Raw genomic sequence first — 15,507 nt, 5'->3', positions numbered from 1 at the left:
CCGGGGTCACTGGCACCCAGGTGGGCCCTGGGACTTCGGGGACCCACGTACCGTTCTCCACGCTGAGGGAGCAGGGGTCCTCGAAGCTGTTCTTGACGTTGGGGCAGGCGGCCTGGGTCTTCCAGGTGTTGGCGAAGGCGGCAGCCGTGCCCTCCACCACGCCGCTGAGGGTCCGGAAGTCATCGGCCTGGTTCTGGTTGAAGTTCCCGCACAGGCCTGGGCGGGAGGGCAAGCATGAGGCCCCGTGAGCCCTGGCCGCTGAGGGTGGGCCCGGGCTCCCAGGGCAGGCGGCGCCTCTTACCACAGGTCAGCCCGCGGAGCTCGGGCCCCAGCCTCACGAACACCTGCATGATAGGCACCAGCTGGATACTCAACTGCAGGCCCAGGTTGGTCTGGGCGATGATGAAGAAGGTTGAGGGTCTGAAGAGCGTGACATTGGCTGTGGACACAGGGGACAAGGCCTCAGTGGGCTGTGAGGGGCGGGACCCTCGGGGGGCAGGCCCGACACTCTCACCTGCTGAGATGGGCATCTGGGTGTAGATCTGGTTCACAAACACCTCCCCGCCGGCCTTGACCGTGATGACCTGGGAGGAGCAGGGAGCGGGGTCAGGGCTCAGCCAGCGCCCCCGGTGGCCCCAGAGGCTGTGACATGTGCCTGCAGGACCCCTTCCCCCAGGGGGCCACAGGCTCCCTTGAGGAGGGGCTGACGAGCTGAGTTCTGCCCTGGGCTCAGTTTGTTTGTCTACGTTTCCCTCAAGGACCGAGCATTCTCTCAGGTAAAAACCCAAGTGATTTTATGAAAAACTAAAAATAAAGAACAAAAATAAATAAAAAATAAAATAGAGACAAGGTGTCTTCAATGAAGCTGAGCTACCGGGGGTGCCCTGGTCCCTCCTTTCAGGGCTGGTGGGGGCAGGCGTGGAGGCCATGGTGCCCCTCCCCCAAGCGGTTCCATCTAGGGACCAACACTCAGAGACCCGTGGGGTGGGAGGGTCCTCAGGCTGAGCCCCGGCCCCTCGCTGCCCACGCCAGGTCAAGGGCTTGGGCAGAGGTCACTTGCATGAGGGACACAGACTCCCCCAACCCCCGGGTCTGCTCTCACCGTGCGCCCCCCGGCCCCCATGTCTGCTCTCACCGTGTGCCCCCCGCCCAGGCTCAGCGTCAGGCTCCTCAGGCAGGTCTCGGTGTCCGTCCGGCCGCACCCACGCATCTCGGCCAGCACAGTGAACGCACTGCTCTTACAGGGCTGCAGACACAGGTCCTCACGCTTGGCCCAGAGGCGCCAGCCCCCCGCCCCGCCTCCCCGCCCACCCTGGAAATCCTTTGGGGTGGCGCCAGGAGCGGGGGGCCACAGATGCCGCAGCTGTCTGCAGCCCGGGCGGGGCGGCCGCGGCTGAAAGCGCTGTGTTGGAGCAAGGACCTGGGGCCCGCACCTTGGCCAGCACGTAGCTGCAGTCCCCGTGCACTGTGTACTCTCTCTCGTCGAACGTGGAGACGTGGGGGCCCCCCAGCACCGAGCAGGTGCCCGGGCACGGCAGCTCCCGGCATCTCCACTGGCCCCCGGAGCAGGTGCTGAGTACGGGCAGAGACCATGCGTGTGCAGCCCCTGGGAGCGTCCAGCCCAGCCTCCACACTGGCAGGTGGACACGGGTCTGGCCCAGACCCGCCTGCACCACTGCACAGACCGGGCCCCCCGGTGTCTGCATGACGAGCCCCTGGCCCGTGCCCGGGGCCCCAGGTGAGAGATGACAGCCGGCACTTGGGCCACAGCCTCCCGGGGGCCATCCCAGGACACGTCCAGGGGTACGGGAGGGCGGGGGCCTGGGGTCCTACCAGTTGGTGCAGTCTGTGGTGTAGCTCGCTCCTGGAGCGTAGACGGCCCCGTTGTACACACAGGAGCACTGGGTTGCAGGGATGCAGCCGGCCTGGCCGAGGTCATCGAGCACCATCCCTGCAGAAGCGGGCAGGCCGTACGGCAGGTGCCAGGCTGAGTCCGCCCCCTGAGCAGGGGGAGGGGACCCGCCCTCTGCCCACGGTCGCTCTGCCCTTCAGGGGCTCCTCAGACCCAGGGGCCCCGAAGGCATCTGTGTGATTCTCGGGGGGCTCCTCTCACCCTCGGGGCAGAAGCAGCCAGCCACACAGTGGTCCTCGCAGAGCTGGGAGTGCTCCAGGTTGGAGCAGGTGTCCGCGCAGGGCGAGCTGCACTCGTGATACTCCATGTTGAGGGGGCAGGTCTGGGCTGCAGCGGGGAGGACGCAGCCGAGTCACATCCCGCACCCACCTCCGGGCCAAAGCAGGGCAACACGACGGGGGCACTCACGGCAGAGGTGGGGGCCCCTCCAGTCCAGGGGCTGCCCCCCGGCGTGGGCACACTGGCGGGAGTACTCGGCGAGCGTGTGGCAGATGCAGCTGGTGTGGGTAGCGTGCTCACAGAGGCAGAGGTCCTGCCGGCAGGCCTGCACGTAGCGGCGGGGGTCCACCAGAGCGCGGCAGCCCGAGAACAGCCAGCCGCTCAGGATCTCCTCGCAGACACCCTGGGCGCGGAGCCAGGAGGCCAGGCTGAGTGCAGGCTCCGGACCCTCCCCTGGAGTCCCGGCCCCCACCCCGCCTCGGCCCCGCAGGCGCAGGACCCACCCCCGGCGCCCATTCACGTCAGGGCTTACAGGGCCAGGTGAGCAGTCCCTCAGGGGTACAAGGACAGGGTCCTGACACTGCTCCGTGGGGCCGTCCATCTTCTGCAGATTCCCAAACTCGATGGGGGTCAGCTTGACACCTGCAGGAAGCACAACGCCAGGCTTTTTAGGTTCCCGGTGCCTCTGCACCTTCCCCCAAGGTGCCCGAGGGGTCCCCGCTGCACCTCCTCCCCCATCCACGCTGCTGGGTTAAAGGATGTTCGGGGAGTCTGAGGATTAAGTGAGGAACCACCCAAGTCATTCGGGGTTGCAGGCAGAGGGCTTAGGCCTGTCAGCACGCAGCCCAGAGGGCTGGAGAGTGACCCTGACCTACCCCGGCCCTCGGAGCCCAGCCAAGCCTGTACGGGGCCCCCAGATGCTTGGGCAGGTGCGTTCCCCTGGGCTGCAAGCCCCTTATGGGTGAGCTTCCTGTGGGCTTCACAGGCCTGGCAAGGGGGATCTGGGGGTGGGGGCCTCTGGCTGGTGTGGGTCACACGAAATACCACTTCCCGGCAGCAGGAGGCCCAAGAAACGGTGAGAGGGTCCGCTCGGAGACGGTGCAGAGGGCGCGGGAGGCCCGTGTGCGTGTGAGCTGGTGCGTGTGAGCACGTGTGGGCGCGTGCGTGCGGCTCTGAGTGTGCGTGCACACGGGCACACAAGCTGAGGACATTCTGGAAGACAGCCTTCCAGGCAGCGCTGAGGAAGGGGCCCGGCTACCGTGGGGCAGCCGCGGGGAGGGGGCTTACCATGGGAGAAGAACTCATTGAACACCGGCTGGCCGCTGAAGTCTCCGCAGAGCCCACAGGTCTGGTTGGCGTACTTGGGGTCCAGCTCCAGCTGGAATGAGAATGCATGTCAGACGCCTGGCCCCACAGGGACGTCTCAGGACAGGGAGGACAGAGGAGGTGTGGGACATTCCCAAGGAGGGGCTGGGGGCTCCTCACAGAAGTGTCGTGGGCTGTGGACCCCTGCCCCCCACGCCAGCAGGGTCTTCATCGGGGGGGGACTAGGTCCCCCGGGCCCCGCCTCACCGGCCCTGTGCAGTGGGGTCTGGCCATCCCACCCACCCTTGCCCAGACCACTTTCTTCCTTCTCTGGGGAGGCTGTTGGGCTGGCGGTGCCCCCCTCCCCGGCCCGGGCCCCGGCCTCACCAGGAGGCTATCATCTTGGCTCCACATGAAGACCAGGCCCAGCTTGGCCACCACCTTCAGGTAGCTGCCGCTGAACTCGATGAGGACCCCGGACTGGCTGAAGGGCAGCTGAGTTCTGCGGAGAGAGGGCCAGGCTGAGGCTCCGAGGGCACTCAGGGACAGGGCAATGGAGGTCTGGCCCTTGGCCAGGGAGGGCCCCTACGGGCACGTTTGTGACGAGATCCCTGTGCCCACGGACAGTGCCCCAGGCGCGAGAAGGACGGGGGACCCCGGAGCTCCGGTGGCACAGAGGAACTAGGAAGGGGGCTACTTCCGCAGGCAGGAAAAGAGCCCTGGGCCTCTGGGGGCGTGTGCAGGCACCCAGCACAGAGACCTGGGGAGTGCCCGGGGGGACCGGTGCTCGGGGACGACCCCACGTCCCCCCACTACCACCCAGACTCACGGGCGGCCGTTGACCAGGATGGAGCTCTTGGTCAGCTGGATGACCACGCCATCGAGCTTCATGGTGACTCCGATGACCGTGGTGGCGTTGGACGCCCGGCCGCGGCGCAGCTGGATGTTGAAGTCCTCGTAGGCAGCTCCGCAGTGCGCTGAGAAGACGTAGTTGCACAAGCCCGGGAAGCGGAAGACGTCGCCGTCGAAGGTCTTGTAGTGGAAGTCGCCCCAGGCGCTGCACACGCGCCCGTTGTGCGCGGGGTTCCGGGCTGTGGGCCAAGGCGGGCCTGAGGGTGCTGCCCTGCGCCCCGAGCCTGGGACGCGGCTGCCCGGGGCCCGGGCGGCTGGGGAGGAGCTGCCTGGACCCAGGCCGTCCTGGGAACACAGACCCCCTCCAGGACTTACTCCGCGTCCACCTGGGCAGAGGGACCCCTTCCAGCCGCCCCCTTGCCCAGCCTCACAGACCCTCTCTCACCTCGCACCACCGGGGCTGTCCTCAGAGGGGGCAGGACGGTCATCACACGGAGTGGGTGGCCTGCGGGAATGCGGCACCGTGTCAGGCTGCCCACAAGCACGGCTGTGGCCGGAGTCGGGCGTCTCTGCTGCCCTCGCCAAGCCTGCCGGCACCACTCCCTCTGGGCCGCCCCGAGGGGCTGTGAGCTGTCTGGCCCGGGACTCTGCCCAGAACTCGTCCCTGGTGCCCAGAGTCTCAGAAATGCCCGAGTCAGCACCAGGTGCCCAGGACGACCCCTTGGGCGCTGAGGCCAGGCACGGACGAGCCTCCCTCTGAGCCCAGTTTGGGGGAATGACTCTCTCCCAGGGCAGCACGCCCAGCATGGCGGCACAGGAATCCCCAGAGAGGCCACCCGCCAGCCCCCCGCCCCAGGCCAAGGGGACGCATATGTGGCTAAGGGATCAGGACTTATGCGGAGACAGGAGGACGTCGCTGTGAGCTCGGGCCTCTAGCCTGTCCTCCTGTCTGAAGCCGCCACGGGGACACAAGCAGCCTTCGGGGGCCCCCAGGTGACCGACCGGGGCTGTGTGTGGGGGTGTCCTCCAGCCCCCCAAGTTCTGGCCCCGAGGGAGTGGGGCAGGGCAGCCCTGACAGGTGGGGGTCGACTCACCACCAAGCTCCTGGGGGACGGGAAGGTCTGGGGACTTGTGGCCATGTTCCACAGAGCCATCCTGAGCCTGGCCTATGGGAAGAAGAGAGGACACTGGGCCTGAGCCAGGCGGGCAGGGCACAGAGAGAGGGACGAGCAGACGGAAGGGCCCAGAACAGGTGGGGGTTCTCTCTGCGCAGGGCTGGGGTTGCGGGGAGGGTCTCTGCCCATGCTGCCCACGTCAGGCCCATGAGCTTCTATAGGCATTCCTTCAGCTTGGCCCCACGAGCACTTGGGGGTCCCCAGGCCCTGACGTGGCATTCATTCATTCACTATTCCTTCATTCACACTGAGTATCTCCCTGCTTGGGACATAAAGAGCACACTGCATGGCAGCCTGTGGAGGGACCAGACGGTAAAAGCTATGGGTCGGCTGAGTGTGCCAGGAGACAACCAGGGCCCTGGGGGAGAATTTGGGATAGACTGGGGGATGCGGAGCCGAGTGGGGTGAGGCTGCCCGGCCCAGGCCCTGACCCTGCAGGGACAGTCTATGCTCATCCCTGACGCAGATGCCCCGGGAGGGCCCAGCAAGGGCTGGCCCTGTGCGCGCAGTGGCAGGAGGCCGGGGACTGCAGGGTGCGGGCGCGCGGGGTGCCATGTTGTGGTGCCCATGGTGCTGAGGGCCTCGGGAACGTTGCCCCCTTGCCCCGGGCAGCTCCTCTGGGAGCACCCTGTCACCCAGCACCTGCCCAGGACCCAGCTATCCCCTGGGACGCAGAGGCCACAAGGTGCAGACCTGGGTGGGAGGGGGCCTCAGAGGGTCCAAGAGCCTCTCCCCAGCATCCTCACGGTGTGGACCTCACGATCACACCCGCCCCCCATGGCTGAGGCCCCCTGGAAACCCCTCTCAAGGCCCAGATGTGGAAAACGAGCTGGTGGACTGGGCCGTGTGGTGAGGGGGTTCCCAGGGACAGGTGGGCAGCTCTGCCAGGCTGCAGGGCCCCAAGGACCTGCTCAGAGCAGGGGGCAGAGGCAGCAAGCAGCAGGAAATCACACATGGATGGACAGGAAGACAGACGAGGGGCTCGGAGACGCTGGGTTCCTGCTTCCCCACCTCAGGGGCCCCTGCCCCCACGTGGACCCCCGCGGCCCCTGAGAGCTCCCCAACCCCACAAGCTGGCAACTGCAAGACAGCGAGGGCCAGAGCCCAGGGCCAAGGGGCCGGGAGCCACTCTCAGCTTCCCTGGGGCCCAGGGTAAGACCTCGGAGTTGCCTGCTGCCCTCCCGGGCCCAGAGCCGCCCCCGGATGTAGGGGAACCACGGGGATGCCAGGTCAGGGCCACCCCGGGAAAGCCGCTCAGTGGGAGCCTTACCTGTGTGCTGGGCACAGGCCAGGGTGAGGGCCAGGGCCCAGAGTGGGGCCAGCTTCCTCCAGCCGACACCCATCCTACAGAGGGAGGGGAGAAGTCCCCAGGGGCAGCGTCTGAAGAAGGACCTGAGTGGGCAGGAGCCTTTTGTAGCCCCAGAGCTGGCTCCGGCCCAGTAGCTTCACGTGGGTGGGCGGGACAGGGCCTGCCATTCCCCTCACTCAGGCAAACAGTGGGCACTCACTCTCGGCTGGCCAGCAGCCGGAGCCAGGCAGAGATGGGCGTAGCTGCCAGGTGGGGCCTGGTTTCCTGAGGGTTCTCCAGTCCTGGCCTGCAGGGATCCTCCTGCCATGCCCCTCACCCCTGCAGCTTCCTTAGGCATGCTTCTGTGAAGCCGGACCCCACAGACTTCCTGGGGCTGCTGGGGCTGCCAGGGCCTCACCCTCTCCGAAGAGGGGCTCAGGGGGCAGCACCCTCAGCGACAGGACCCTGCCCCACAGTGCAGCCCCCGGCTTGGCACCGCCTCGGACCTTGACTGGGCTTCTGGCTCCTGGCTCTAGGCATGCAGTGGGCAGCCCCAGGCCAGCTTGAGTCACACGTGGCCTCATGGTCACGAGGGGTGGAAGTGGCCGGACCCACTGGGCCGGGGAGCTGCCGAGGGGCTTACCCCAGAAATCGTCCCAGCAGGTGGACTGAGATGGCCCGGCCCCAGACCGTGGGTGTATGGGCGTCGGGTCCTTTTGGGGTGCTGTGTACCGGGGCTGAGCTCTCCCCGACAAGGCAACCACACGCCCCACAGACCAGCAGTACCACTGACGATGAGAAGTTCCCACTGGGGATGGTGGTGGCAAAGGCAGTGGGAGTGGCTGGGCTGGGCCCCTCTGAGCATCTCTTTCCTATTCAGGGGGGCCCATCCCAAGGGCCTTATACTTGCCTGGTTTTAGGTCTCTGAGTCGTCCTCTCCCCAGGCCCTGACTTGGCCCTGGTGCCTGTGAGAGAGAGGGCACCGCGTGCAGTGGCGGATTGTGGGGGATCATGGGGAATCATGTGGGATCATGTGAGATCATGGGGGATCATGGGGGATCGTGGGGGATTGTGTGGAATCGTGGGGGATCATGGGAGATCATGTGGAATCGTGGGGGATTGCAGGAGATAGTGGGGGATCGTGGGAGATCATGGGAGATCGTGGGGGATCATGGGGGATCGTGGGGGGACTGTGGGAGATCGTGGGGGATAGTGTGGGATCATGTAGGATCGTGGGGGATAGTGTGGGATCGTGGGGGAGCAGCAGCAGAAGGCTGACGGGGTGAGTGAGTGCGGCCCCCAGCTGGCTGGTGCTTCGGCCCTTCTGACCCCCACCAGGCTCCCCTGCTCGGCCTTGGAGCTGGATACCAGGTCACCTGCGGCTGAGCAGGGCAGCGGGGTCCCCAGGGACAGGCAGGGTGGACGGATCTGGCCCAAAGCGCTGTGAGGCTTTGGACAGGAGAGTGAACAGTGGTAACCGGGGCCGTGGGCGCCTGCTCATGTCTCAGCTTTTGGGGCTCTTGGGGGACCCCTGGGGAGGGCACTGGAGTCGGGGCAGGTGTGGGACTGGCCACCTAGCCTCAAACATCGGGGTCCTTCTTCTCTGTGACCTTGTGCCCCTGGGGTGGGCTGAGGGTAAGCATGTGGCCTTCTGAGCGTCCAGTGCTTGGCCAGCCCACCCCCAACATCGTCTACTTGGTGGCCATGCACAGAGCCAAGGTCAAGACTATGGAGGGGGCTGTGAAAGGATGAGGGGCTGGGGGTCCCCTGGAGCAGCTCGGCAGTGACTGCACCCTCCTGCCCCTTCTCAGGGGGCTTCATGCTCAGGGAGGGGTGGTGCGGGGGCGGGGCGAGGCTGGGGCTAGTCGTGGCCTCCCCGAGCCTCCATTCCCTCATCTGAGGACAGGGTGCATGGGAATCTTGGCAGGCAGTGGGTCACACGAGGAGAGTGCCGTGTACAGGGAACAGGGGGCATACGTGGTGACGGGCCTAGCCCGGGGCATTGGCCCCAGAAGCCTTTGCTCCCTGGGTTCCCCACTGCCAGCCCCCCACCCGCAGGTTTGATAAAGTGATGGGCTTGCTGGAGTCTGGTGAAGCCAGGCGGGGTCCGGCACTCACAGGGTCTAGCCGGCCTTGGCCGCGTCCCAGAGTGGGGCTCTAGCTGTCTCTGCTATCGCTGGGCCACTCAGGATTTGGGACAGGAAGTGGCCATCAGATGGCCCTCTTTGTCACGGGTGGCTGGACCGAGACTGACCCAGGTGAGGACGAAGCCCACCAGCCGGGATCGGGCCTGAGCAGGGCCCCAGGGGGAGCAAAGGCCCCGCAGGTGGGTGCGAGCCAGTGCCCCCATCCTGGGGCGAGGGTGAAGATGGGGGGCAGTGTGCTCCCTGCAGCTCAGATGCATGAGGTGATGGAGAGGCAGCCCCCAGCTCCTCGCCTGGGACAGAGCCCCCCCTCCTACTCCTCTGACGCCCATCACTATAGGAAGAGCCACAGTCCTGGGACTCCCGGCCCCCAGCCCTGGCCTGACCCTGACCCTGACCCAGCCCAGCCCAGCCGTTCCTGGGCAAGGTGACCAGGGTGGGGGACACTGGTTTCCACACCGCTGGCCCTCTGTCGGGGTTCCTACCCTGGACACAGCCAAGGCCCCGAAGCAGGTGACCCACGGACCTGCTGGGGTCACTCAGTGCTGGCCAGCGGGACCTGGGGGGCTGCCCCCAACTGCCCTGCTCCTCCATGAGGCTGCAGGCGGGGTCTCTGTCCAGGGGAGGCCAGGCTGGGCTAAGGCGGGAAAGGAGGCAGTTTCACGGCTCTTCTCAAGTGGGGCTCCATGGGGCTGTGTTCTCCCTCCAGGATGAGGAGGTCAGCAAGGACTGTCCTCCCTTCCTGGTGCCCTCCAGGGGCTGCAGTGGGGACACACCCCAATTCCACTCTCCCAACGGGGGGGCACTCCCACCCAGCAGTCAGCACCTGCACCCCACACGCCAGGCCCCTGCACCCCCTCCCCCAGGGAGAGGCCCCTCCCGGTGGCCCTGAGTACCCGGCCAGCCACTCCAAGGCACCGACGGCCAGAGCCGGCCGAGCCCGCGTCTCGGGGCCTTCGTCCGTTCGTTCAGTCCTTCAAAACCCAGACCCCAGAGTGGGAGGAGGTGTGGTTACCCCACTTTGAGGATGACTCAGGTGGGAAGCACCCAGCCGGGCTGGGACCCCAGACTCGGGGAGAAGGTGTCCCACCCACGTGTGGCCCGAAGCCAGCATATCACCCTCCCTGCACCTCAGGTCCCTCCTCTGGGAAACAGTGACCACAGGACCAGCTGCTCAGAGACATGAGTCAGCCAGGCATCCTCTGAGCTTCATCTGGACCCCAGAAGTGCCCCTACTGCCCCCGTGGGGCCCGCCACCCCACCCCGCCCCCCGAGACTTGGGCCGAGTCGGACCCTTGCAGAGTTCCTGCTGCCAAATCCCTGAAACGGCCTGATGACCCCGCACTGTGTCATTTCTTGGACTTTTGCACATTTAATGAGTGTGGTCTCGGCCCCCCGACTACATCAGATCTTGCACCGTGGCCCCGCCCGCACCATGCCTGCCACAGAGGACGGCCCGAGGGTCGCAGGTGTGGCCCCGCCAGCCCCCACCCAGCCCACAGGTGCGGAGCTTGCTGGCGTCACAGATGGGGAAATGATCATTTGTGGAAGGCTTACTGTGCGTCCGGGTGATAGGGAGTGATTTCTCAACCGGGATAGGCCACGACCCTCATAACCGCGGGGAGGAAGTGGGAAGTGGGCTGGGCTCTGGGAGCCACTGATAGTGGAGGCCGGATTATCTATGGGTGCTGTTGACACAAAGGGCAGGTGCGGCCAGGAGCTTCCTTGATAAGGACAAAGACAACCCGATCCCTTCCTGTTTCGCCGTGGGGCCCGGGAGAGCCAAGCGGCGGTGCCAGTGGCTGGGGTCAGCCTCCTAGACTGAGGGGCCGAGACCCTCACTGCCCGATGGGTCGGCGGTCAGGGGTGTGCTCTCCCATGAGAGTGAAAGGGAGTGGAGAGTAAATTTGGTTTTATGGCGGGGCTGCACTGATTTGGAACCTCCGTGTGCGTATTTATTTATGTGAATCACTGGACAAATAGAATTCCTCCGGAGAGCTGGGCTGGCTGCTGAGCCCTGGCCCCCAAGGTCCACTGTCTGGTCGAAGGGACAGCTCCTCCCGCGCCCTGCCCCCACCCCATCCACAGAGGGCCCCACCCCTGCCCCCATCACCCCAAGGGTCTGTGACGCGGGGAGCGGGCACTGTCCACTGGGGCTGATCCCTGAAGCTGAGCACGTTTGTGTCCTAGGGGTCAGGGAGTGGCTCACAGGCTACCCCTCCTCTGCCCCCAAGGGGCCACCAGCCCCACCAAGCAGCCTCGTCCACAGTGCCATTTCCCCACTGGGCTCAGGGACCTGCCAGACCACTTGATCACCAGGAAGGGGGGACAGAATGCACTGTTATCCACACGTCCCTCACTGCGGCTCCCCATGACACATGGACCATGGGTCAGTCCCTCTGACATCAGCACCACAGGGGTGTGTGGGAGGTGGAGGGTCTGTCTAATACTATCAACAAATTTAAAAGGTATTTTTCTCAGTATAAAATCCTATTTGCAATAATTACAGCACCATTTCTGGGTATATCCCTCAAAGAATTGAAAGCAGGGTCTTGAGATATTTGCATCCCCACATTCGAAGCGGCATTACTCACAGCAGGAAAAAGGTGGAAGCGGCCCAAGCGTCGTCGACGGACGAGCGGATAGACGTGGTCCATCCACACACCGGACCGTCACTCAGCCTGAACACGGAGGGACACGCTGACACCTGCCAGAGCGTGGGTGGACCTGGGGGACGTGATGCTGAGTGAGATAGGCCAGACACAGAGGGACAAGTACTGCAGGATTCCCCCCACATGAGGTCCTTAGAGTCTCCAGATTCACAGGGAACAGAGTGGACGGTGGGCGCCGGGGGAGGGGCGGGGGTCGGTGACTCAGGGGGACAGAGAGCAGACGATGGGCACTGGGGCCGGGGGAGAGATGGGGGTCGGTGACTCGGGGACAGAGAGTGGACGGTGGGCGCCGTGAGAGGGTGGGGTTGGTGACTCAGGGGGACAGAGTGGACGGTGGGCACCGGGGGAGGGTGGGGTTGGTGACTCGGGGACAGAGAGTGGACGGTGGGCGCCGGGGGAGGGATGGGGGTCGGTGACTCAGGGGGACAGAGAGTGGACGGTGGGCGCCGGGGGAGGACGGGGGTCAGTGACTCAGGGGGACAGAGAGTGGATGGTAGACACCAGGGGAGGGATGGGGGTTGGTGACTTGGGGACAGAGAGTGGACGGTGGGCGCCGGGGGAGGGGCGGGGGTCGGTGACTCAGGGGGACAGAGAGTGGACGGTGGGCGCCGGGGGAGGGGCGGGGGTCGGTGACTCAGGGGGACAGAGAGTGGACGGTGGCACCGGGGGAGGGATGGGGGTTGGTGACTTGGGGACAGAGAGTGGACGGTGGGTGCCGGGGGAGGGGCGGGGGTCGGTGACTCAGGGGGACAGAGAGTGGACGGTGGCACCGGGGGAGGGATGGGGGTTGGTGACTTGGGGACAGAGAGTGGACGGTGGGCGCCGGGGGAGGGGCGGGGGTCGGTGACTCAGGGGGACAGAGAGTGGACGGTGGGCGCCGGGGGAGGATGGGGTCGGTGACTCGGGGACAGAGAGTGGATGGTGGATACCAGGGGAGGACGGGGATCGGTGACTCAGGGGGACAGAGAGTGGATGGTGGGCACCAGGAGAGGGATGGGGGTCAGTGACTCAGGGGGACAGAGAGTGGACAGTGGGCACCAGGGGAGGGGTGGGGGTCGGTGACTCAGGGGGACAGAGAGTGGACGGTGGGTGCTGGGGCCGGGGGAGGGATGGGGGTTGGTGCCTCGGGGGGACAGAGAGTGGACGGTGGGCGCCGTGAGAGGGTGGGGTTGGTGACTCAGGGGGACAGAGTGGACGGTGGGCACCGGGGGAGGGGCGGGGGTCGGTGACTCAGGGGGACAGAGAGTGGATGGTAGACACCAGGGGAGGGATGGGGGTCGGTGACTCAGGGGGACAGAGAGTGGATGGTGGGCGCCGGGGGAGGAGTGGGGGTCGGTGTCTCAGGGGGACAGAGAGTGGACGGTGGGCACTGGGGCCGGGGGAGAGATGGGGGTCAGTGACTCGGGGACAGAGAGTGGACGGTGGGCGCCGTGAGAGGGTGGGGTTGGTGACTCAGGGGGACAGAGTGGACGGTGGGCACCGGGGGAGGGGCAGGGGTCGGTGACTCAGGGGGACAGAGAGCGGACGATGGGCACTGGGGCCAGGGGAGGGATGGGGGTCGGTGACTCAGGGGGACAGAGAGTGGATGGTGGGCGCTGGGCACTGGGGTAGGGAGGGGGTCGGTGACTCAGGGGGACAGAGAGTGGACGGTGGGCACTGGGGCCAGGGGAGGGATGGGAGTCGGTGACTCAGGGGGACAGAGAGTGGACGGTGGGCACCGGGGGAGGGATGGGGGCCAGTGTCTCAGGGGGACAGAGAGTGGACGGTGGGCACCAGGGGAGGGATGGGGTCATTGTCTCAGGGTGACAGAGTCTCAGTTTGGGAAGATGGAAAGTTCTGGGGACAGGTGGTGGGGACGGCTGCACAACAGTGGGAATGTGCTTAGTGCCCCTGAGCTGTGGGCTTAGAGACGGTGAAGACGGTACATTTAGTTATGTGTATTTCACCACAATTTATTTTCTTATTTTTTTAAGATTTTTTTTATTTATTTGACAGTGAGAGAGGGAACACAAGCAGGGGGAGTGGGAGAGGGAGAAGCAGGCTTCCAGCTGAACAGGGAAACTGATGTGGACCTCGACCCCAGGACCCTGGGATCATGACCTGAGCCGAAGGCAGACGCTTAACGACTGAGCCACCCAGGCGCCCCTTAATTGGAAAAAATTTTAAGCAAAACCCCTGCCTTGAGAAAATAACCATAAATAAATTTAGGTAGAATTTGCAGATCTAAAAGGAGGCATTTTGCAGCAAACTCTTCCAAGCCTGTTGGTGGCCGCCGGGGGTCCTCCGGCCGCACAGCCCTACCCAGGCCTCCCAGCCAGAGGGGCTTCTGCTCCTCCCATTTCCCAAGTTCTTATAAAATACAAATAAGCCGGCCCATCTCCGGGTATGTTCACAAAGGCCATGGTTGTGGGGGCTGAGCCACGGCAGGGGCCCCGAGGCTCCCAGGGCTGGCGGGGCATTGGCACCAGGAGCTCTCATGCCTGGGCGCCCGCTGTGGGGGCTAAACGCCCAGAGGCGCTGGGGAACCACCCTGCCTGGGGCTCCCACTCAGCAAAGCAACGGGCATGCCGACGCTCAGTCACACCTGGCATCTCGGAGGACTTCCGTGTGGGTAAACGGTGCAGGTGCTCTGCACACGCCTGCCCCCCAGGGCATCAGCCTGCACGTGGCTGGACTGCTATACCCCACCTCCCTCGGCCTGGCCCCTGTGGGGTGGGGACAGCACCGTGTCCCTCCGGAGGGACCAGGGGCCCAAGCCGCTGGGCAGTGACCCTGGGAGAGAGACGCTCGCGGCCCGGGGCGCGGGGATTTGTGAAGAGGTGATGGCAATTTGCCAAAGGAAATCACCACGAAGACAGCGGGGATGCAGGTGGGTATCCCTTCCTCCCAAAACACGGCCCCCAGCCAGAGAGCTGAAGCACGGTGCTGGCGTCCCCGGAGAGGTGCTGGGGGGACCCTGACACCCTCCCCGACAAACCCTGGGCCCCTGGCAGGGAGGGCGAGTAGGGAGCTCTCAGGAGCCCTGGGGGCAGCAGAGCCCCCGCCGCCCCGGGCCCGTCTGGCCTCCTCTCCTGACCCTGGACTGGAGGCTGAGGCAGCGCAGAGGCATGGACGGCGGGCACCAGGGGCGCCCTGAGGGGCTGCTGACTCCCCCCCACCCCGCCCAGCTCAGAGGCTCAGGTGGGGCAGGGAAGCCCTGCCTCTGTGGCCCCCGGAGCTGAGGAGGCTTGACCAGCAGAGACAATGGGCCACTCAAAGCGTCCACCCCGTTCCCCACAAGCCACAGCCCTGTGCAGACGGATGTCACTCAGATGCCCTCTCCGTGAGCTGCCAGCCAGCCTCTGGCTCCCCACTCTCTGCTCCGTCCTTGAGTGGGGCCCTGCCCTGGCTTTCCTGTGGGACACAAGTGCCCCTGATCGGGGGACAGAAGGCTCCCGTGTGTCCGAGCCGATGGCGGGGTGCCTGCGCCGCTGGCTCTCCCTGGTGCGTCGGGCATAGACGGAGCGGCCGTGGGAGCAGCTCTGTCTCCGGGCGCCTCTCTGCCCCGCCCGCCCGCGCCTCAATGGCTGTGGCAATGCCATGGGTCTTGACTACCAAAGTCCGGGGAATGGTGGCGAGGTCCTTCCACGTGGCTCCTGGAAATGCCGTGGCCACGGCCCCACAAATCTTAGCCGAGCTTGTCCGTGCCTAAAAAGCAGCTGGGGTTTGGACGGGGACGGAGTGTGAGGGGAGGCGGCGTCTTACCAGCGTCTCGTCCTCCAGTCTGTCCACATGATGCGCTCCTTCCGGGTCACTTTCAGCAATTCCCTGTGGCTTTCCGTAGAGGTCGTGCCTATTTCTGGTTCAATTTATTCCCAAGTATTTGAAGGGTTTTGTTTTTTAAAGATTTATTTATTTATTTGAGAGAGAGCATGAGCGGGGTTGGGGAGGGGCAGAGGGA

General features: G+C 65.5%; 1 protein-coding gene across 1 annotated transcript in view; it reads right to left on the bottom strand.

Annotated features, from left to right (window-relative positions):
- MUC5AC (mucin 5AC, oligomeric mucus/gel-forming) overlaps positions 1-6,806 on the bottom strand; it is a 29,010-nt gene extending 22,204 nt beyond the window's left edge. Inside the window, 15 exon segments of the mRNA XM_064576419.1 lie at positions 52-216; positions 302-439; positions 515-584; positions 1,136-1,246; positions 1,434-1,572; positions 1,834-2,051; positions 2,053-2,102; positions 2,342-2,534; positions 2,664-2,773; positions 3,419-3,509; positions 3,824-3,938; positions 4,266-4,527; positions 4,734-4,793; positions 5,383-5,454; positions 6,734-6,806. Of these exon segments, the coding sequence (XP_064432489.1) occupies positions 52-216; positions 302-439; positions 515-584; positions 1,136-1,246; positions 1,434-1,572; positions 1,834-2,051; positions 2,053-2,102; positions 2,342-2,534; positions 2,664-2,773; positions 3,419-3,509; positions 3,824-3,938; positions 4,266-4,527; positions 4,734-4,793; positions 5,383-5,454; positions 6,734-6,806 (1,867 nt within the window).
- Between the last annotated feature and the right edge of the window lie 8,701 nt (positions 6,807-15,507).

The sequence above is a fragment of the Mirounga angustirostris genome, unplaced genomic scaffold, assembly GCF_029215605.1.
Source record: "Mirounga angustirostris isolate CCGP_5_RB_7025 unplaced genomic scaffold, mMirAng1.0.hap1 SCAF_13, whole genome shotgun sequence".
NCBI lineage: Eukaryota > Metazoa > Chordata > Mammalia > Carnivora > Phocidae > Mirounga > Mirounga angustirostris.
This window is presented reverse-complemented; position numbering and strand designations above follow the sequence as displayed.